Source organism: Thamnophis sirtalis, unplaced genomic scaffold (assembly GCF_051295495.1).
Source record: "Thamnophis sirtalis isolate CommonGarterSnake01/CBP01778 unplaced genomic scaffold, rThaSir2_p1.2 scaffold_10, whole genome shotgun sequence".
In the NCBI taxonomy this organism is placed as follows: domain Eukaryota; kingdom Metazoa; phylum Chordata; class Lepidosauria; order Squamata; family Natricidae; genus Thamnophis; species Thamnophis sirtalis.
In genome coordinates, this window is record NW_028261390.1 from 10,611,673 (window position 1) to 10,628,954 (window position 17,282).

The 17,282-nt window shown below is 41.6% G+C and overlaps 1 protein-coding gene across 6 annotated transcripts in view; it reads right to left on the bottom strand.

Annotated features, from left to right (window-relative positions):
- The window catches only part of WDFY3 (WD repeat and FYVE domain containing 3), a 207,084-nt gene that overhangs the window by 97,348 nt on the left and 92,454 nt on the right, over positions 1-17,282 (bottom strand). For 5 of the 6 annotated variants that reach the window (XM_087724056.1, XM_087724054.1, XM_087724053.1 and 2 more), the window contains exons 13-17: positions 15,746-15,829; positions 6,843-7,023; positions 4,606-4,820; positions 2,962-3,074; positions 1,002-1,233 (exon numbers count right to left, since the gene is read on the bottom strand). In XM_087724056.1, the coding sequence (XP_087580182.1) occupies positions 1,002-1,233; positions 2,962-3,074; positions 4,606-4,820; positions 6,843-7,023; positions 15,746-15,829 (825 nt within the window). The remainder of the gene's footprint in view (positions 1-1,001; positions 1,234-2,961; positions 3,075-4,605; positions 4,821-6,842; positions 7,024-15,745; positions 15,830-17,282) is intronic. The other variant, XM_087724055.1, reaches the window with a different exon arrangement.

Sequence of the window (17,282 nt, forward strand, 5' to 3'; positions counted from 1 at the left end):
TTTTCCCCCTTAAAATCTTCTCATAGGCCTAATTCATTTTACAACATATTTCCATTTTCAATTTCAGCCACATAATTTTCTTTCCATATTTTCCATCTTAGATTTAATTCCTTCTTAATAAACAATATCATTATTTGCCTCTCCACGTTAATCAAATTTAACATTCCATTTCCATCTTTTTCATATTCTATTTTACTATAGATAACATATATCCTCAGATTTAATTTTGTATAACAAACACTTCACTTAGTTAATTATCCACAATTGATAGTATTAATCGATTTCCCTCACATCATATTAACTATGTGTCATTAACAATATTAACATATTTCATTTTGTTCTACCTGTAAATCCTTTTCCTTCTTTCCTCCTTTCCTAACCATTGTCTCTTAGTCTCTCCGAAACTTCACTTCTTTTATGTTCTCTTCCTTTCACCCATTCATCTAGGTTTTTTTTTCTTTTTCTTGTTTTTCTAATTTCTATATTTTTTCTTCCCAAATCTTTTTCCTCCCTGTCAATTTTATTCTTCCGATAATTTTCCCCAGGTTTTTTCTTGGTTTTTGAGGTGTTAAGCTCCAAGCCATATTTTTTCAGTCATTTCTGTGAATGACAGGTGTCTTTCCAGACTTAAGACAAGTGGATACAAGGGCCACTTTTAAAGGGGGTGGGGGGAGGAAATGTTGCAGCACATAAAAAGTAATGCTTTTTAAGGTGGTCTTCAACTTTGTTCCAGAAGAATGCGTAACATCCAAAGCAGCCTTCCGTGTCACATTCTATATCAGTGTTTCTCAACCTTGGCAACTTGAAGATGTCCGGACTTCAACTCCCAGAATTCCCCAGCCAGCGAATGCTGGCTGGGGAATTCTGGGAGTTGAAGTCCAGACATCTTCAAGTTGCCAAGGTTGAGAAACACTGTTCTATATGGTTGTAAAACCAAAACCGTCCCCTTAAACCTCCATGAAGAACAATGAATTAAGACAAAAGATTTTGAAAGACCTTACCCGAACCCTTCAAGGGAAGTGTCAAATTCAATAAAGGCAGGCGTAACGGATGATCCGTGAAGCCTAATATCATGTGGCGTTGTCATAGAAACCAAACACTTTACTCTGGTAAGAGGCACGGTGCTTCCTTCAGCTGGCTTCAAAAGGCTCTTGCTAATCCTGTAGTGGCTGTCTTCGTGTAAGCTGAACACACAGTCAGTACCAAGACCTTCCATTGATGTAACCATGCTATCTATAGTAGAAAGTAAGGAAAAGAGGTGTAAAATAAGAATAGCTGTGCTAACGGCAAGCGTGAAAAAAAGGAAGAGGTTGAGTTAACGGAGAAAGGCGGGGAGGGAAAATAGGCTTGTTGCTTGATGTTACGTCCCACGTATTTGTAAAATGTGATTCACATGTTCCACACGGATGAGCAACCAGCAATGGACTAGATCAGTGTTTCTCAACCTTGGCGACTTTTAAGTCCTGTTAAAGTCGCCAGGGCTTAAAGTCATTAAAGGTTGAGAAACACTGGACTAGATGGTTCTAAAAATGATTAGACTGATTATAAAAATCAGTCCTCGAAACGCTAATGGAAGTTATAAAAGTTAAGGCTATACATAATAGACCAAAAAAAAAACAACCCAAAAAAGCAATTTACGTAATTGAAAATCTTTCAAATTTTAACTCGTGAAATTCCAATGAAACCATTCACTGAAGCAGACTCAAATCCTCCTTATGTCAGTTTTATTGGGTTGTGAATTAAATGTTAAGATATTCTTTTTCTTCTAGTTAATTCTCACACTGAAAATCTATCTATGTGGTCATTAAGTAATAACGTCGATGGCCTATAATCAACCCATCAATCATTGCATATCTTAATGACACATACAGTGTTTCTCTGAAAATAAGACCTCAAACCCCAAAATAAGTGCTTGGCCTTATTTTTGGGGAGGTCTTATAATTTAGGGGTGCGTGGAACAAGATGGGGCTCCTCTTGCCATCTTACCTGATTTCCAGCTCTGTCTTCCTAACCCTAACCAGAGGAAATGGCTGGGACTGGCTGTGCATGCCTTTAAATATTTTCAGGGAGGGCTCTTATTTTCAGGAGAGGGACTTATTTTCAGGGGGCGCTTATTTTAACGCATGCACTTAAAAGCCCGACTGAGCTTATTATCCGGGGAGGTCTTATTTTTGGGGAAACACGGTAGTAGCAGGGGTGGGTTTCGGCTTCTTCTACTGCCGGTTTGCTCAGGGATGTGTTTTGGGCACGCACGTACGCTTGATACATGGTACTCACCTATGTGCAGTAGGTAAAAATGCTTCTGCGCATGCGCTGAAGCAAAAAATCAAGATGGTGGCGTCTATGATGCCGCCGATAGAACCGGTTTGGGAGCATGGCCAGCCGAGTTACTATCTACTCGGCTGAACTGGTCCAAACCGGTAGGAACCCATCTCTGGTTAGTAGCATCCAAATGTATTTTAATTTCCACAACAAAGTCTACCTAAATCCAGTTTAGCCATCTTCCCGCTAACAGAAATCTTTTTCTACTCAGCCTTGTACTGAAATAGAAATTATTAAGTAAACCTCAGCTATTAACGACACTGGACTAAATATAGCTGTAGTACAGTCAGTCTTTTAATCACAAATCAAGGTATGTGACTCTTCTATTATTATCTACAATAACAGAAGTTATAATTATCGGATATACTATTATTATCAGGGCTTTATTCTATTTTTGATTTGAAATCAGATTTTGAAGATGGTTGCAGATCTTAAATTATGGAGTTGTTATCAAAAGTGAATACTTAGACCTTAGATTTTTAGTCTTGTATTCAATCAGCTTTTTCTATTGCTAATCCAAAAGGCCGCTATAATAACACAAGCAAATCTCATTAGCATTCTAGATTTTGCTCGAGGAATTACTAGATTTTAAGTAGTGCCAGAAGAACCCCTGATGCATTTTTAGTACGTGACACTTACTTCTCATCTCCGGCTCATAACTGAGTGAGCTTGGTTTATGTACACGATACCGTTTCAATTGTTTTTTATCCCAGGCGCCACAATTTAGAGGATTTCCCAAACGTAAAAATTCCCTAGAAGAATAATGGAGAGGAAAATAAGAGAAGCTTCAGATTATTCTGTATGTCTTTTAATCTTTAATCCCTTAATCTAAAGGCTTTCACTTGAACTCTTTGATGAATTTTTTTTTAAAAAAAAAACAAGGTAAAAGAGATTAAAAATGTCAAGTCTGTACTGTATGTAACGGCATCAGTTAAAATTGTCCTTCTACTGTTATTTTACTTATTTACAAAATTTATAGCGTACTATTTTGCCGTCAAATAGAATGCAAATCATGTAATCAAAATAGAAAAGTTGCAATCATTTACATATACTTGCTACCATTCATTTAGTGCTCTGAAAAAAGGGACTTGACCATTTTTCACACGTACGACCTAGGGGTGCGTTCCGGCAGGCACTACTGCAGGTTTGCTCGTGTGTGTGCGCACACGCTTGATGTGTGCTGCACGTGCATGTGCAGTGCAATTACAATTGTTCTGCGCATGCACAGAACACAAAAACAAGATGGTGGCACTTACAGCGCCACTCGGAGAACCAGTTCGGAAGCATGGCAGGCCTGGGTTGCTGCCGGTTCTAGCCACTCAGGCCATCAAATCACTACCGGTTCGCCCGTACTGGTACAAACCAGTAGGAACCCACCACTAGTACGACCATGGCAGCATTTGCATGGTCACATGATCAAAATTTGGGTGCTTGGCAACTGGCTCATATTTAGGATAGTTGCAGAGTCCCAGGGTCATGTGATCATCTTTGGCTACCTTCCAACAAGCAAAGTCAATGGGGAAACCAGATTCACTTAACAACTGTGCTACTAACTGAACAACTGCAGTGATTCACTTAACAACTGAGACAAGAAGGGTCGTAAAATGGGGGGGAAATTCACCTAACAACCGTCTTGCTTAGCAACAGAGGTTTGGGGCTCAATTGCAGTCATAGATTGAGGACTAGCTGTATTTCGTTAGCATCCATGTGACTGCTTGACATTATTGTGTAGTTTTAGGAACTACACCAACTGGAGAAGTGGAGAGAAGCCAGTTTAGAATATTTAGAATAACAGAGTTGGAAGGGACCTTGGAGGTCTTCTAGTCCAACCCCCTGCTTAGGCAGGAAACCTTATACTATTTCAGACAAATGGTTATGCAATCTCTTCTTTAAAACTTCCAGTGTTGGAAAATTCACAACTTCTGGAGGCAAGTTGTTCCACTGATTATATTCTTACTGTCAGGACATTTCTGCTTATTTCTAAGTTGCTTCTCTCCTTGATTAGTTTCCACCCATTGCTTCTTGTCCTGCCCTCAGGTGCTTTGGAGAATAGCTTGACTCCCTCTTCTTTGTGGCAGCCCCACAAATATTGGAACACTGCTATCATATCACCCCTAGTCCTTCTTCTCATCAAATTAGACATACCCAATTAAACAAGACATACCCAAATTCCAGCAACTGTTCTTTATATGCTTTATCCTCCAGTCCCCTAATCACATTCTCTGCTCTTCTCTGCACTCTTTCTCAATAATGATCTGAATTGAGCCAAACTTTCTCACTTACCGCAGCACCATTGGTTCTAACGCCTGAGAAGCCAACCTTTCAAACATCCTTTGGAGAGGGGGATGCAAAGAGTGGTCCTCATCCGTAAGAGCAGCGCTGCATTTCTGCAGAAGCCGAGCATGGAGCCCGCCTTCACACATAACTTGTTGATTCCTTTCGGTGTGTACAAGAGATTGCAAGATGTTGGCCACTGCAAGCTGGAGATCCAGGGCATGCTACAAACACAGAAAAGCAAAAACACTGTATTTGAATACCTACCTGCATATTATTCTAAACCAGAGGTGTCGAACCCAAGGCCCGGAGGCCGGATCCGGCCCATGGGGTGCTTAGATCTGGCCAGGAGGGACACCCTGGAAAAAGCAAAGGACTGGCCTGCAATATCTCTGCCAGCTAAAATAGAGCTTGAGAGGCCCGTGTGCTACCCTCCTGGGCTCCATTTTTGGTCGTGACATCCTTCTACAACCCTCTGCCAGCGAAAATGGAGTTCCGGGGGTGGGGTGGTGATGCGTGTATGTCCCCAAGCTCCATTTTCGCTGGCAGAGGGCTATCAAAACAAACTCAAAACCAAACCAAAGGAGAAATGTTTCCCCTTTTGCATTTGAGCATCTAAGAAGGGACAAGGAAGGAGAAAGGGAAAGAGGAAAGACAAAGAAAAAGAAGGGAAGATGTGAAGAGAGCAAGGAAGGAAAAATAAGGAAAGAAGGGAAGGAAGATGAAAGGAGAATGAAGATGGAAGGAAAACAAAGAAAACGAAGGAAGGAAGGAAGGAAGGAAGGAAGGAAGGAAGGAAGGAAGGAAGGAAGGAAGGAAGGAAGGAAGGAAGGTTATTATGAGAGTGAGGGAGGGTCTGAGGAAAGTCCTGCCTTAGCACTTGGCCCCCACAGGTGTCCCTGACATGAGTGACGTCAAGCTGGCCATGCCTATCCTGGCCACGCCCACCCTGGCCACACCCACTCCAGGCCCCTGAGGTCAAACACAACCCTGATGTGGCCCTCAATGAAACTGAGTTTGACACTCCTGTTCTAAAGTGTACATTCTTACTCGAACAATAGATGTAGATCAGAAATGGGAATTTTATGCCGCTTACCAGCCATGACATTGGCTCCGAGTAACACAGGTAAACTCATATTCCTAACGCATACTGAAAATACATAGGACAACACCTGGAAGGAGATATTTTTGGGGAAACAATAGGATAATTATTTTTTTCCCCTCTGAGCTTCCTGCCATTGTGTAAACATGTTGTTCCAGGTGCCAAGCAAAATACAAACATTTTTTCAATAAACTGAACTAGTAGTGTTATCAGATTCCAGACAGTAGATATGTCCTAAGATTTAAATTCACTATGTTTATAATACTTTTTCTCAACCTTGGCCACTTTAACATGTGTGGACTTCAATTCACATCATGCTGGCTGGGGAATTCTAGGGAGTTGGAGTCCACACATCTGAAAATCATCAAGGTTGAGAAACCCTGGTTTATAGAAATTACTAGCTGGATACCTGTGCTCCGCTACTAAACTATGTGATTGGGCTTGATAAATCGACACTTACAGCTTGAAAATTAATCAATAGTTACGATCGGCCTCTCCTGTCCTCTTCTCTCCCTCAGGCTTGCCCCACTGATCCTCCCCCCTTCTCTCCCTCAGGCTTGTCCCACAGAAGCCTCTCCTATCTTATCCCCTTTTCTCCCTCAGACTGGCCCCATTGATCCTCTCCTAACCCCTTCTCTACCTCAGGCTTGCACCAGAGGCCTCTCCTATCTTATCCCCTTCTCTCCCTCAGGCTGGCCCCATTGTCTAAACTCCCAGCCCACAGGCCGGATGAGTCATGTACTGGCCACGCCAACACCCAAGTGGCAGTTGAAACAGAATTCTTTTCAAGTGGGGAGGGGGAGTAGAACATCTAACTCCTTAGCATCAGTGTGTGTTAATTTATCTATCTGTCTGTCTGTCTGTCTGTCTATCTGTATCTATATCTATATCTATATATACATACATACATAAATACATACATACGTACATATATATTGTAAAAGAAATACTAATGATTTGATGGTTATTTCGAAAAATCCTTTCTTAGCGAGTACCTAGAAGCCAAGAGGAACATACATGTCAAATTTCAGGTTTATAGGCTTTACAGTTCTGGAGATTTTGTGATGATGCGTGAGTGGTATTTCGCTTATATATATATATATAGATTAGAATGATATACAATGAAGCAATATAAGACTCTCACTTCTGGCTGTGTGGTTGACCCAACAGAGACCACAAGATCCAGCATAGCCAGCATAGCTCCCGGATGGATAATAACGGCATCCAGATTTTGCAATAGTATCGTTCCTTTGTGTAACTTTGCATCAGTGGCATTTTTGGAAGGAAACACTGAAGATGCTGCTGACACTGAATGATATGCATGTCTAAAGGCGGGAAGGAAAAATGACAGCATTACACTCTTATCCAAAGAGTTGAATTAAGTACTGAATATTTCAGGTTCAAATAATCATACACTTCATCTCTTAATAGGCAATTAATAGCAAATACAATATTACAAATACCTTATTTTTTTCTTTTCCATACTAACTTGCTCTTTCTCTTATTTTTACAAGCATCACATTTTTTCCAGAAGATATTTTTGCACTAATAATTATATGTCAAATAATCCAGATGAGCTATATACTGTCTGATAACAAGACAACTTCTCATCTCAAAATCATCCAGGTCATGGTTCTCCCAAAATGTTTTCCAAAAGGCAACTGGACTTAAAATGTTTCACTTCTCATCCAAGAAATTCAGAACTAAAGAAGCTTCTTGGATTAGAAGCAAAGTGTTTTCAGAGAAAAAAGAAAAAGGAAGTCCAGTGGCCTTTTGGAACAGGAAGAATTTTGTCTTTCGTCAATCTGGATTGAAAAGGAATCTTGCATATCATTCCCATACTCTGCAGTATATTCTGAACAAAACACATATACAGGTAGTCCTCGACTTACAACCATTTGTTTAGGGACCATTTAATGTTACAACAACACTGAAAAAAGTGACTTATGACAGTTTTTCACACTTACAACCGTTGCAACAATCCCCGTGATCCTGTGATCAAAATTCAGGCGATAACCGGCATGTAGGGGGTTTTTTTGTACATTGTATTGACTTATATTCCCTTCACTTATATGTGTATGTGTGTATGTTCCAGCATAACTCCGGAACGTCACGAGCAATTTCAACCAAACTTGGAACACAGATGACTTACCCTCTGGAAAAAAATACTGTGGGGGTAACACACCCCTAACACCTCTCGTGTGTGTGTGTCTGTGTTCTGTTAAGAAACAGTCTGTTGTGCCTTCAAATGGCTTCTACTGTACAGCACTGTGGAGTTGCCATGGTAACAGCTTCACAGTACTCCACAAGGGGGCTCCCTCTGGTAAGGGGGAAAATCCAACATTAGAAGTTACGTTTGGTCTGGACATTTTCCCCTTATAAATAAATACCTGGGCAACGCCGGGTTATTGGCTAGTTCTTAATAAAATAATTGGGGGGTGGAAAATATCATGGATATTCAAGAAAAGGAACAAATGGATCAATGAACAATGAACCCAGAATTCTCACTCAAAGCACAAACAACGAGGCTAAAATTAACTTAGGATGTGCAGGCCTAGTTGTCTGGAGAAGGCTCTAATAATCGGAATGGTGGGAAGAAGAGATGGCCACTGATGCTAATGAGCTCTTCATAGTTTAAAGAGCTGTAGGACCAACTTAGGGGCAGATAATCACAGAGAAAATCTATCTATGTAGTTGCTAAGAGTTGCCACATACTTGATGGTATATATAATCAAGCAGCTTTGTACATTTTGTTTCAGAATATGAAACTATATATAAAATTCATCGTGTTAATTTGATCCTAGAAGCATCTATTTTAATTGGTAAAGGATCTTTAAGTCCTCAAAAGTAATTCATTTGCATATAATACATGGTCCCAGGGTCATGTGACTACCATTTGCAACTTTCCTGGATGGATTTCAACAAAGTCAACGGGGGGGGGAAGCCTGACTCACTTAACTATCACATGACTGACTTAACAACTGCAGTGATTCGCTTAATAACTGTGTCCAAAAAAGTTTGCAAAGTGGGGCAAAATTTCACTTAACAACTGCCTTGCTTAGCAATGGAAATTCTGGGCTCAGCTGTGGTCGCATGTCAAGGACTACCTATAACGTGAAGAGGTATGTAACTTACACACCTCTTTCTACAGGGTATGATCATATTATACTAGATGGCATTATTGTACAGGGAGCTTCATCGTGTCTAATCTAGATAGCAGCTGTCACAGAATCTTGTGCAAATAAACAAACGAACGAAAACCAGTCCTATCACTTTTTCATTTAGGGCTCAGCAACACAGGGTCATCGGAAAGCCTACAATGAGGCGGATTGATAACTAAAAACAATTCGTGGCAATTTTAAGTGAAAACGTGGGAAAACAGAATTGTAGCTACAAAAGGTAGTGTACATCTCAATTTTAAAAACAAAGCATCTGCCCACCACTGACCTAACTTGGTTATGTGCTTTTGTGTGTGTGTGTGTGGAGGTGTCATTTTTTGTTACCATAATTTGTCTGAATTAGCACCCAGCCCCCCCCCCCCCAAAAAAAAACATTTGCTCTGTAAATAACCACTTCCCCGTACAGTCTTTAATAACGGAGCCCAATGTGATGGCATCATATATAACCTCAAACTGATTCTTATCTCTGCGCACTTGGCATCATCCTAAAAGTTTGCAGGACCGTACTGCTTCCATTTGGCTTCTATCAGCAACGTAGTCAGCATATATTAAATAAGTCATCATATATGAAATATTGAGGAGAGCTGGAAATAGCTACTTGAATCGCAAAGCCAAACCGGAATGCAAAACTTTCATTCTAGCAATAGCAATAGCAATAGCAATAGCAGTTAGACTTATATACCGCTTCATAGGGCTTTCAGCCCTCTCTAAGGGGTTTACAGAGTCAGCATATTGCCCCCAACAACAATCTGGGTCCTCATTTTACCCACCTCGGAAGGATGGAAGGCTGAGTCAACCCTGAGCCGGTGAGATTTGAACAGCTGAACTGCAGAACTGCAGTCAGCTGAAGTAGCCTGCAGTGCTGCATTTAACCACTGCGCCACCTCGGCTCATACTTTCTAGCAAAAGTATGGTTAAGAAAGAAAGAAAGAAAGAAAGAAAGAAAGAAAGAAAGAAAGAAAGAAAGAAAGAAAGAAAGAAGGAAAAAACAAAAATAGACTTATATACCACTTCACAGTGCTTTACAGCCCTCTCTAAGTGATTTACAGAGTTAGCACATTGCCCCCAACAATCTGGGTCCTCATTTTACCGACCTCGGAAGGATGGCGTCAACCTTGAACTGGTGAAAACCAAACTGCCAAACTTCTGGCAGTCAGCAGAAATAGTCTGCAGTTCTGCATTCTAACCACTGCGCCACCAAGGCTCTTAAATACCAATTAGGGAAAAATATGCATAAATGGCCAGAGATAAGAGGAAGCAAATAGGCCTGGGGGCTGTTCAATGTTCTGGATGAGTATAACACAATCAGTTTGCTCTGTGGTGTGTATCCATGTCCTGCTGATTAAGGGCAATGTACATCTTACGTTTAAGATCAAAGGTCTATGGTTGACTGGCAGTGCATTCCTTGTCCAACAACTAGCATCCTCAAGAACGTGGGTCTTTCTAGGGTGAATGACACAGTGACATTGTATTATTCACATCTACATGCAAACTTCCTCTGTGGGATTTTGCACTTAAGGAAGACTGAGGAATCTTATCCCACCATTTCACTATCAACTACTGGCTCACTTGAAGCCAATGGTGACGGGAATGCTTACCCTCTGACAATAACCTGCTTGTTATTCCCTTGAGATAGACTCAGTGATGGGTTCCGGATCCTGTTCCAACTGGTACGGTTAGAACAGGCCCGGCAGCGTCCACATGGACGTGCACAGCGTGCGCATGCGTCTTAGCGCCTCCGCAATGCTTCAGCTGCTCCGCAGAGCACCGCGCAGGCGCTGTATGCTCCATTTGCATGTGCGGAAGCCTTAAAAGACACATAAGGAGCTTGGGTGGGAGGCTGGGCCCACTGGAGCACCATACCGGAATGGTATCCGGTGCTCCGGCCAGGGTTGGGGCGTACTGCCTGCAACCCATCACTGGTTAGACTGGAATAAGTAGGTGAAGAAAAATCTAGCCAACAGATTACTCGTGTCCTCTTACTGGCAAGTAGCAGTAAGTATTGACTATCACTCAGGGGTGGGTTCTGGCTTCTGCTACTGCCATTTTGCTCAGGGCTGCGTTTCGGGTGCGTACACGCTTGATGCATGCTATGCGTGCATGCACAGTAGTAAAAAAATGCTTCTGCGCATGCAAAAAGCAAGATGGCAGTGCCTATGGCGCCGACGATAGAACCGGTTCGGGAGCGTGGCAGGTTGAATTACTACCTACTCAGACGAACTGGTCGGAACCCACCTGTTCTATCACTGCATCTACTCTTTCAGCTATTAGGTTAAAAGCAAGCGTATTTTCTGAGTTTCTATCATTTCTATGGTCAGGTCTTTTGTCCTGTTTGGTCACATGTTGAGTTTAATGCACTGAAAATAGTACTAATTAATACAAGCCAGTAGGTTGCCAACACATATAGAAATATTTATGAAAAACCGGATTCTCTATTGCAGATGGCTGCTGGATTGATGGCAGACTCTGTCTTCCCGCCCTCCAAGGTCTAGTTGGTTATCATACAGTATTGGCGGTATTTTCAAGTTCTATTCCTTTTTCATTGTTTGTTTTGTGGGTTCTGTTATTTTAGTTCTGTTTCTGTTTATGTTCTCCTTTCATCTCCCCCTCTTTTTTTATCGTAAGCTACCTAGACTGCAAATAAATTTAACAAATAAAATGATAAATAACACGTTTCATTAAGGATGTTTCTGTACACTCAATGGTCAAAACAATACTATCTCTATTTCTTTAACTCACTTTTTAAAAGCAACAGGTGACATCTGAAGACTTTTATTTATTTTTTTATTTATTTAAATAACTCATTAAGGATTTGTTGAAAATCTTTCTGGCTTGGTCTACCCCAGTGGTTCCCAAACTTGGCAACTTTAAGACTTGTGGACTTCAACTCCCAGAATTCTCCAGCTAGCTCTTCTGGCTGGAGAACTCTGGGAGTTGAAGTCCAAAAGTCTTAAAGTTGCCAAGTTTGGGAACCACTGGTCTACCCTGTTTCCCCAAAAATAAGACCTCCCCGGATAATAACCCCAAACGGGCTTTTGAGTGCATGTGCTAAAATAAGGCACCCCCCAAAAATAAGCCCTCCACTAAAATATTTAAATGCATGTGCAGCTGGTCCCCACCATTTCCTGGTGGACGGGACATGCCCTACGCACCCCACATGCACCTGCCATCTACGCGGAACGGCCTCGCAGAGGCCACTCCCACAAACTCTAGGTACCACCCCCTTCTCTTAGTGGTGGCCGCGAAAAGAGCAGCAGGCCCAGCAATGCTACAGAGACAGAACTTCCGGCCCTCTCTGGATCAGCTGATCTGCTGGCTACGAGCAGAGGTTAAGGGGCCTCCTGCACCTCAAAAATAATAAGACCTCCCCGAAAATAAGGCCAAGCGCTTATTTCGGGGGGTCAAAAGATCCTGCCTTATTTTGGGGGAAAACATGGTAGTGGTTAATGCACCATGGTAGAATTCAGAAGACTGCATGAAAACCAGCTGTGTGATTTTATAACAACAACAAAGGCAGAATAGAAATAAAGTGGAAGTTCCATATTAATGAATATTTCTAAATGGAGCTGCATGAAGTTGGCCACCCAGGGGCTCTAAGTTTGTGAATTGGGAGTAATCAAGGTTTTAAGCAACTGAGAATCCTCTCTGTCTCTCTGTCTGTCTATCATAAAACAAAGCAGCCACCCATTTGGACAAAGCTCCAGTTTTGTCTGTGCAGGGAAAGTCAAAACTCCCACGAGAGCTTGCCCCTCATTTTCTCTTTGCACTTCTACATGGGCAGTTGCAGCCTGCAAAGTTTCAGGAGTCCTGAGATAAAGAGATTAAAGTTTAATTATTGAAAGTGTTAAATTTTTTAATTTCCTATCCTCATCCCAGCATTAGAAGGCTCAAGTCTTAGTTGTAAATTTGAGAGGGGCATCATTTACTGTTTTACAAGGTTATAGACTGGCTTAAGATACACTCATTTAAGGGATCTGCTATTTAAATCACAATGGGTTTGCGCTCTACATGGGGCTGCCCTTGAAGAGTGTTCGAAGACTCCAGTTAGTCCAGAACGCAGCCGCGCGAGCGATTGTGGATGCACCCAGGTACACCCACGTCACACCTATCCTCCGCGAGCTGCACTGGCTACCCATTAGTCTCCGAATCCGCTTCAAAGTGCTGGTCGCTACCTATAAAGCCCTACATGGCATCGGACCTGGGTACCTGAGGGACCGCCTCCTGCCGATTACCTCCCTCAGACCGATTAGATCTCACAGGTTAGGTCTCCTCCGGATTCCCTCTGCCAACCAATGTCGGCTGGCGACCCCCCGGGGGAGAGCCTTCTCTGTTGCAGCTCCAGCCCTCTGGAATGATCTCCCTGTCGAGATCCGGACCCTTACTACCCTCCCGGCCTTCCGCAAAGCCGGCAAGTCCTGGCTGCTGCAGCTGGCCGGGGGGCCTGTGAAATATCCAGCCCCATGGAAATTGTGAATGTTGTGGTTTTGTTTTTAAAGTGTTGTCTTTGTCTAGTTTTCCCCTTTCCCTTGTCTATTGTGAGCCGCCCGGAGTCCTTCGGGAGTGGGCGGCATACAAGACAAATAAAATCAAAATCAAATCAAAATCAATGTTTTTCACCCAAATATTTATGACTCCCTCCAGGTCTGAACTGAAGAAAAACCCAATCCCAATCCCAATTAATGTCAGGTTTTATTTAACAGGTGATCTAATTTAAACCTAGTTTGGGGTTCAATGCTGATATGACAGAACAAGAGTGCAGGAAGTAGGAAATAATGCAATAATTCAACTATTAAGACAGGGTCTTATTTTCATTTGATCCCGCCCCCAAAATAAGCACTTGACCTTATTTTCGGGGAGATCTTATTATTTTTGAGGTGCAGGAGGTGGCGAGTGTGGTCACCTCACGGTTGCTGCTGTGTTGCAATATTTTCGGGGAAGGCTTATTTTAGCGCATTTTGAGTTCATTCATTTTTCTAAACATGATCCAAGTACTGATAACACTCATGACATATAAATAGGGCCTCAAGACTCATATTTTTCCAGACTGAACCTATCAGTAGAAGGAAAGTAGAATGTATAGAAGATCATATAATGCAAAGTCAGAGAGAATTTATCAGTTTCATTATGCCCCATTCTCTACTTTTTGTTTTATCTTTTTTCAGAATTGGGAGTTAAGAAACTGTATTTTGCACTCAAAGGAATGAATGAACTTTCAGTTCAACTGCAAAAAAACAACAACATTGAATACAATTTGCCAATCTTGGATTACCTGTACAAAATTGCACAATCAAAATTGACAGCGGAGTTTAACATTTTCTGTTATAGAAAAACATTTTAAAGCTAATTCTAAAGTATCACTTGCAATCTTTTCATGCCACTGGTACCATTGTGCAACAGATGGAAGGGATGCAAGAAAAATGAATTAACAATAGGTGACATTTCATAAGATTTCCAAACCTCGTGAAATTTCAGCAATATTTCTTTTTAAACTGTAAGAAGATTTAGGGAAACCTCAATAATCTTCATAGTCTGGACCAGACCTGGGTGCAGGTAGTGTAAGTCCGCTGAAATAAACTAAACTTACAGGTTGTCCTTGACTTACAGCCACAATTGGGGTTGGAATTTTAGTCACTAAGTGAAACCGTTGTTAAGTGAATCATCAGGCCCGATTCTGTGACCATATTACCACAGTTGTTACATAAATAATAGCAATAGCATTTAGACTTATATATCACTTCACAGTGCTTTACAGGCCTCTCTAATTGGTCTTACAGAGTCAGCCTCTTGCCCCCATCAATCTGGTCCTCATTTTACCCATCTTGGAAGGATGGAAGGCTGAGTCAACCTTGAGCCAGTGAGACTCGAACTGCTGGCAGCCAGCTATCAGCAGAAGCAGCCTACAGTACATGACTCAGGTGGTTGTTAAGTGAATCTGGCTTCCCGAATCGACTTCTGCTTGACAGAAGACAGCTGGGAAGATCACAAATCACAGTCACTGGACTGCAAGATACTGCCTCCATTTAAAAGGCAAACCAGTTGCTAACCCCCCCAAACGGCAATTACACAGGTGTTATGATGGCTCGTAATAAGGACAGGTAATATGTCATTTTTTCTAAAGCTGTTGTAACTTTGATCCGTTGGTAAACAAGTAAGTCAAAGACTACCTGTAGTTAGGAGTAGCTTGCCTGATCCACTGATTTAATTTAATTTCTAACCAATCAAATATAATCTGAATGTTCAGCCTCTCTCCCTCCCTTTTAATAAATCTTTCAATTAAGTGCAGACAGATTAATTACATATAACAGGGGGGAAAAGGAGCATAGTTACAGAAGTTAATGATATGTTAATGATTCCTTTATAGCAGGAGTGTCAAACTCAAGGCCCGTGGGCCGGATCCGGCCTGCGGGGTATTAGATCTGGCACAAAGGGCCACCTTGGAAATGTTGAAGGAGCCGTGGTGCCTCTGCCAGCAAAAACGAAGCTCGGGAGGGCCGAGCGCGGTGGCCCTTTCCGCTGGCAGAAGGCTGCAGGAGGCCGTCACAGCCGAAAATGGAGCCGGGGGGGGGGGCTGAACAAACTACTAGCAAAAGTGGATCCCACCAGCCCTGCCCAGGCCACCACAGGTGCCCTCGACATGAGTGATGGCAAGCTGACCACGCCCACTATGGCCACACCCACCTGACCATGACCCCCCCACAAGGTCAAACACAACCCTGATGTGGTCCTCAATGAAATCGAGTTTGACACCCCTGCTTTATGGACTCAATAAGAGGGCCTTTACTCCAGAGAAAGTTTTAAAAACAACAACAACAACGATTGAAGAACACAGAAAGACACGGTGTCAGTTTGGGGAAGGTAAGATCAGTACCTTTTCCTGGACAAAGCTGGTGTGCCCCAAGGAGAGGGGAGAGAAGATTCATTTGTCAGGCAAGGAGGAATCTGCTCAGCACGACTACAGACAAAACAAGACATAGAGGGGACAGAGAGAAGTTAGAAAAGAGAACAGGAGGCCGGAAGCTTTGTTAGTTTTACAGCGTCACCATGAGAAATGGATTTTTCAGGAGGAAATCGAGAAGACGACAAAACACTCAACAAACGAAAACAGAATGAAATGTAGGAAGCTTTCAAAGACATATAGGTGCCATCTTTTCTTTTGGACTTCAGGCCTGCCACACTTTCTACTATTCATTTCCTATTGTGGGAAAATTGGAGGGGGATTAAACGGAGTTGGGTGATATGTAGCCATAACAACATTCTTTCTAGAAAGCCAAGGTCATCCTTTGTCTCTGCACCTGGCCGGAACTGGATGGATGGAAACTGCCAACATGGCAATGGAAGATTGGACCATGTGATGGACTTGTGGGTGTGGGGGCAGGATCTTGAACTTTCATCTGGGTGGGAAAACCTGGAAGCTTTCAGATTTGGGTTTTCCCAGATGTGCCAACATGGCTCTCTTAATAAACTGGAAGTTTGAGGAATCTTTTGCCTCGGACTCTGATTTGCTTTTGGATGCTATTTGGAACCCTGATAATAGGATAAGCAAAATTCATGCTTAACGATGATTTGTGCATTAAGGCGGTCATGGCCTTGTGCATTAAGGCGATCATGGATCGTTTCGGATTTAGAAAAGATAACAAAAATCACTTTTAAGTACATGTAATGTAAGCAGATACTATTACAGTTTCATTATTAGGACTGATATAGCACTCTATAATACAGTAGGAAGTTTTCAAAAATGTTGCTCAAGTAGAAAGATGTGAATAAGGGGAAACAATAAGAGGGGGGTGGGGAGAAATACTTATGCAACAATTTTAGCCCAGATTCCTTAAATTTCATCATCCTAGAATACCAACTATTGAGAAATCTGAAAATACTTTAAATATATAGTGTTATGACATTTTAAAAAATAACACCAGTGAAAGATAACTTATTTACACATATGCTTACAATTAAGGGAATACTTAATTGTTGTTATGACTAGACATCAAATATTTCATGCCTTTATCCCTATGTCTGAATCTTTGTGTTAATATCACAATATATACTGCACAAACAGCATCAAGATTCAAAATGCGACTACTATAGTTCAGGTTTTATTTCCATCAAGAGAAAAGCAATGAAAAAAAAGTGTAGACAATAGTCTACAGTACAAAAATGCATATTTACAATCTATCGATTTCTATTGTAAGGAATACCAGAATTTCCAGAAATCAAATGCTTCAAATGCTCTTAAATACTGTAAAAATAAGACATGTTCCAACAAGCATTATTTTAATTCCAAAAAACCTTTAAAACTCATATATTATTTAAAGTACGAATTTGGCCCTGCTTTTAAATGTTGATTTGTGATTTTTTTTAAAAAAAAGACTAAAACAAGCAAGCAAACCTTCTTTTAAACCAAGGCT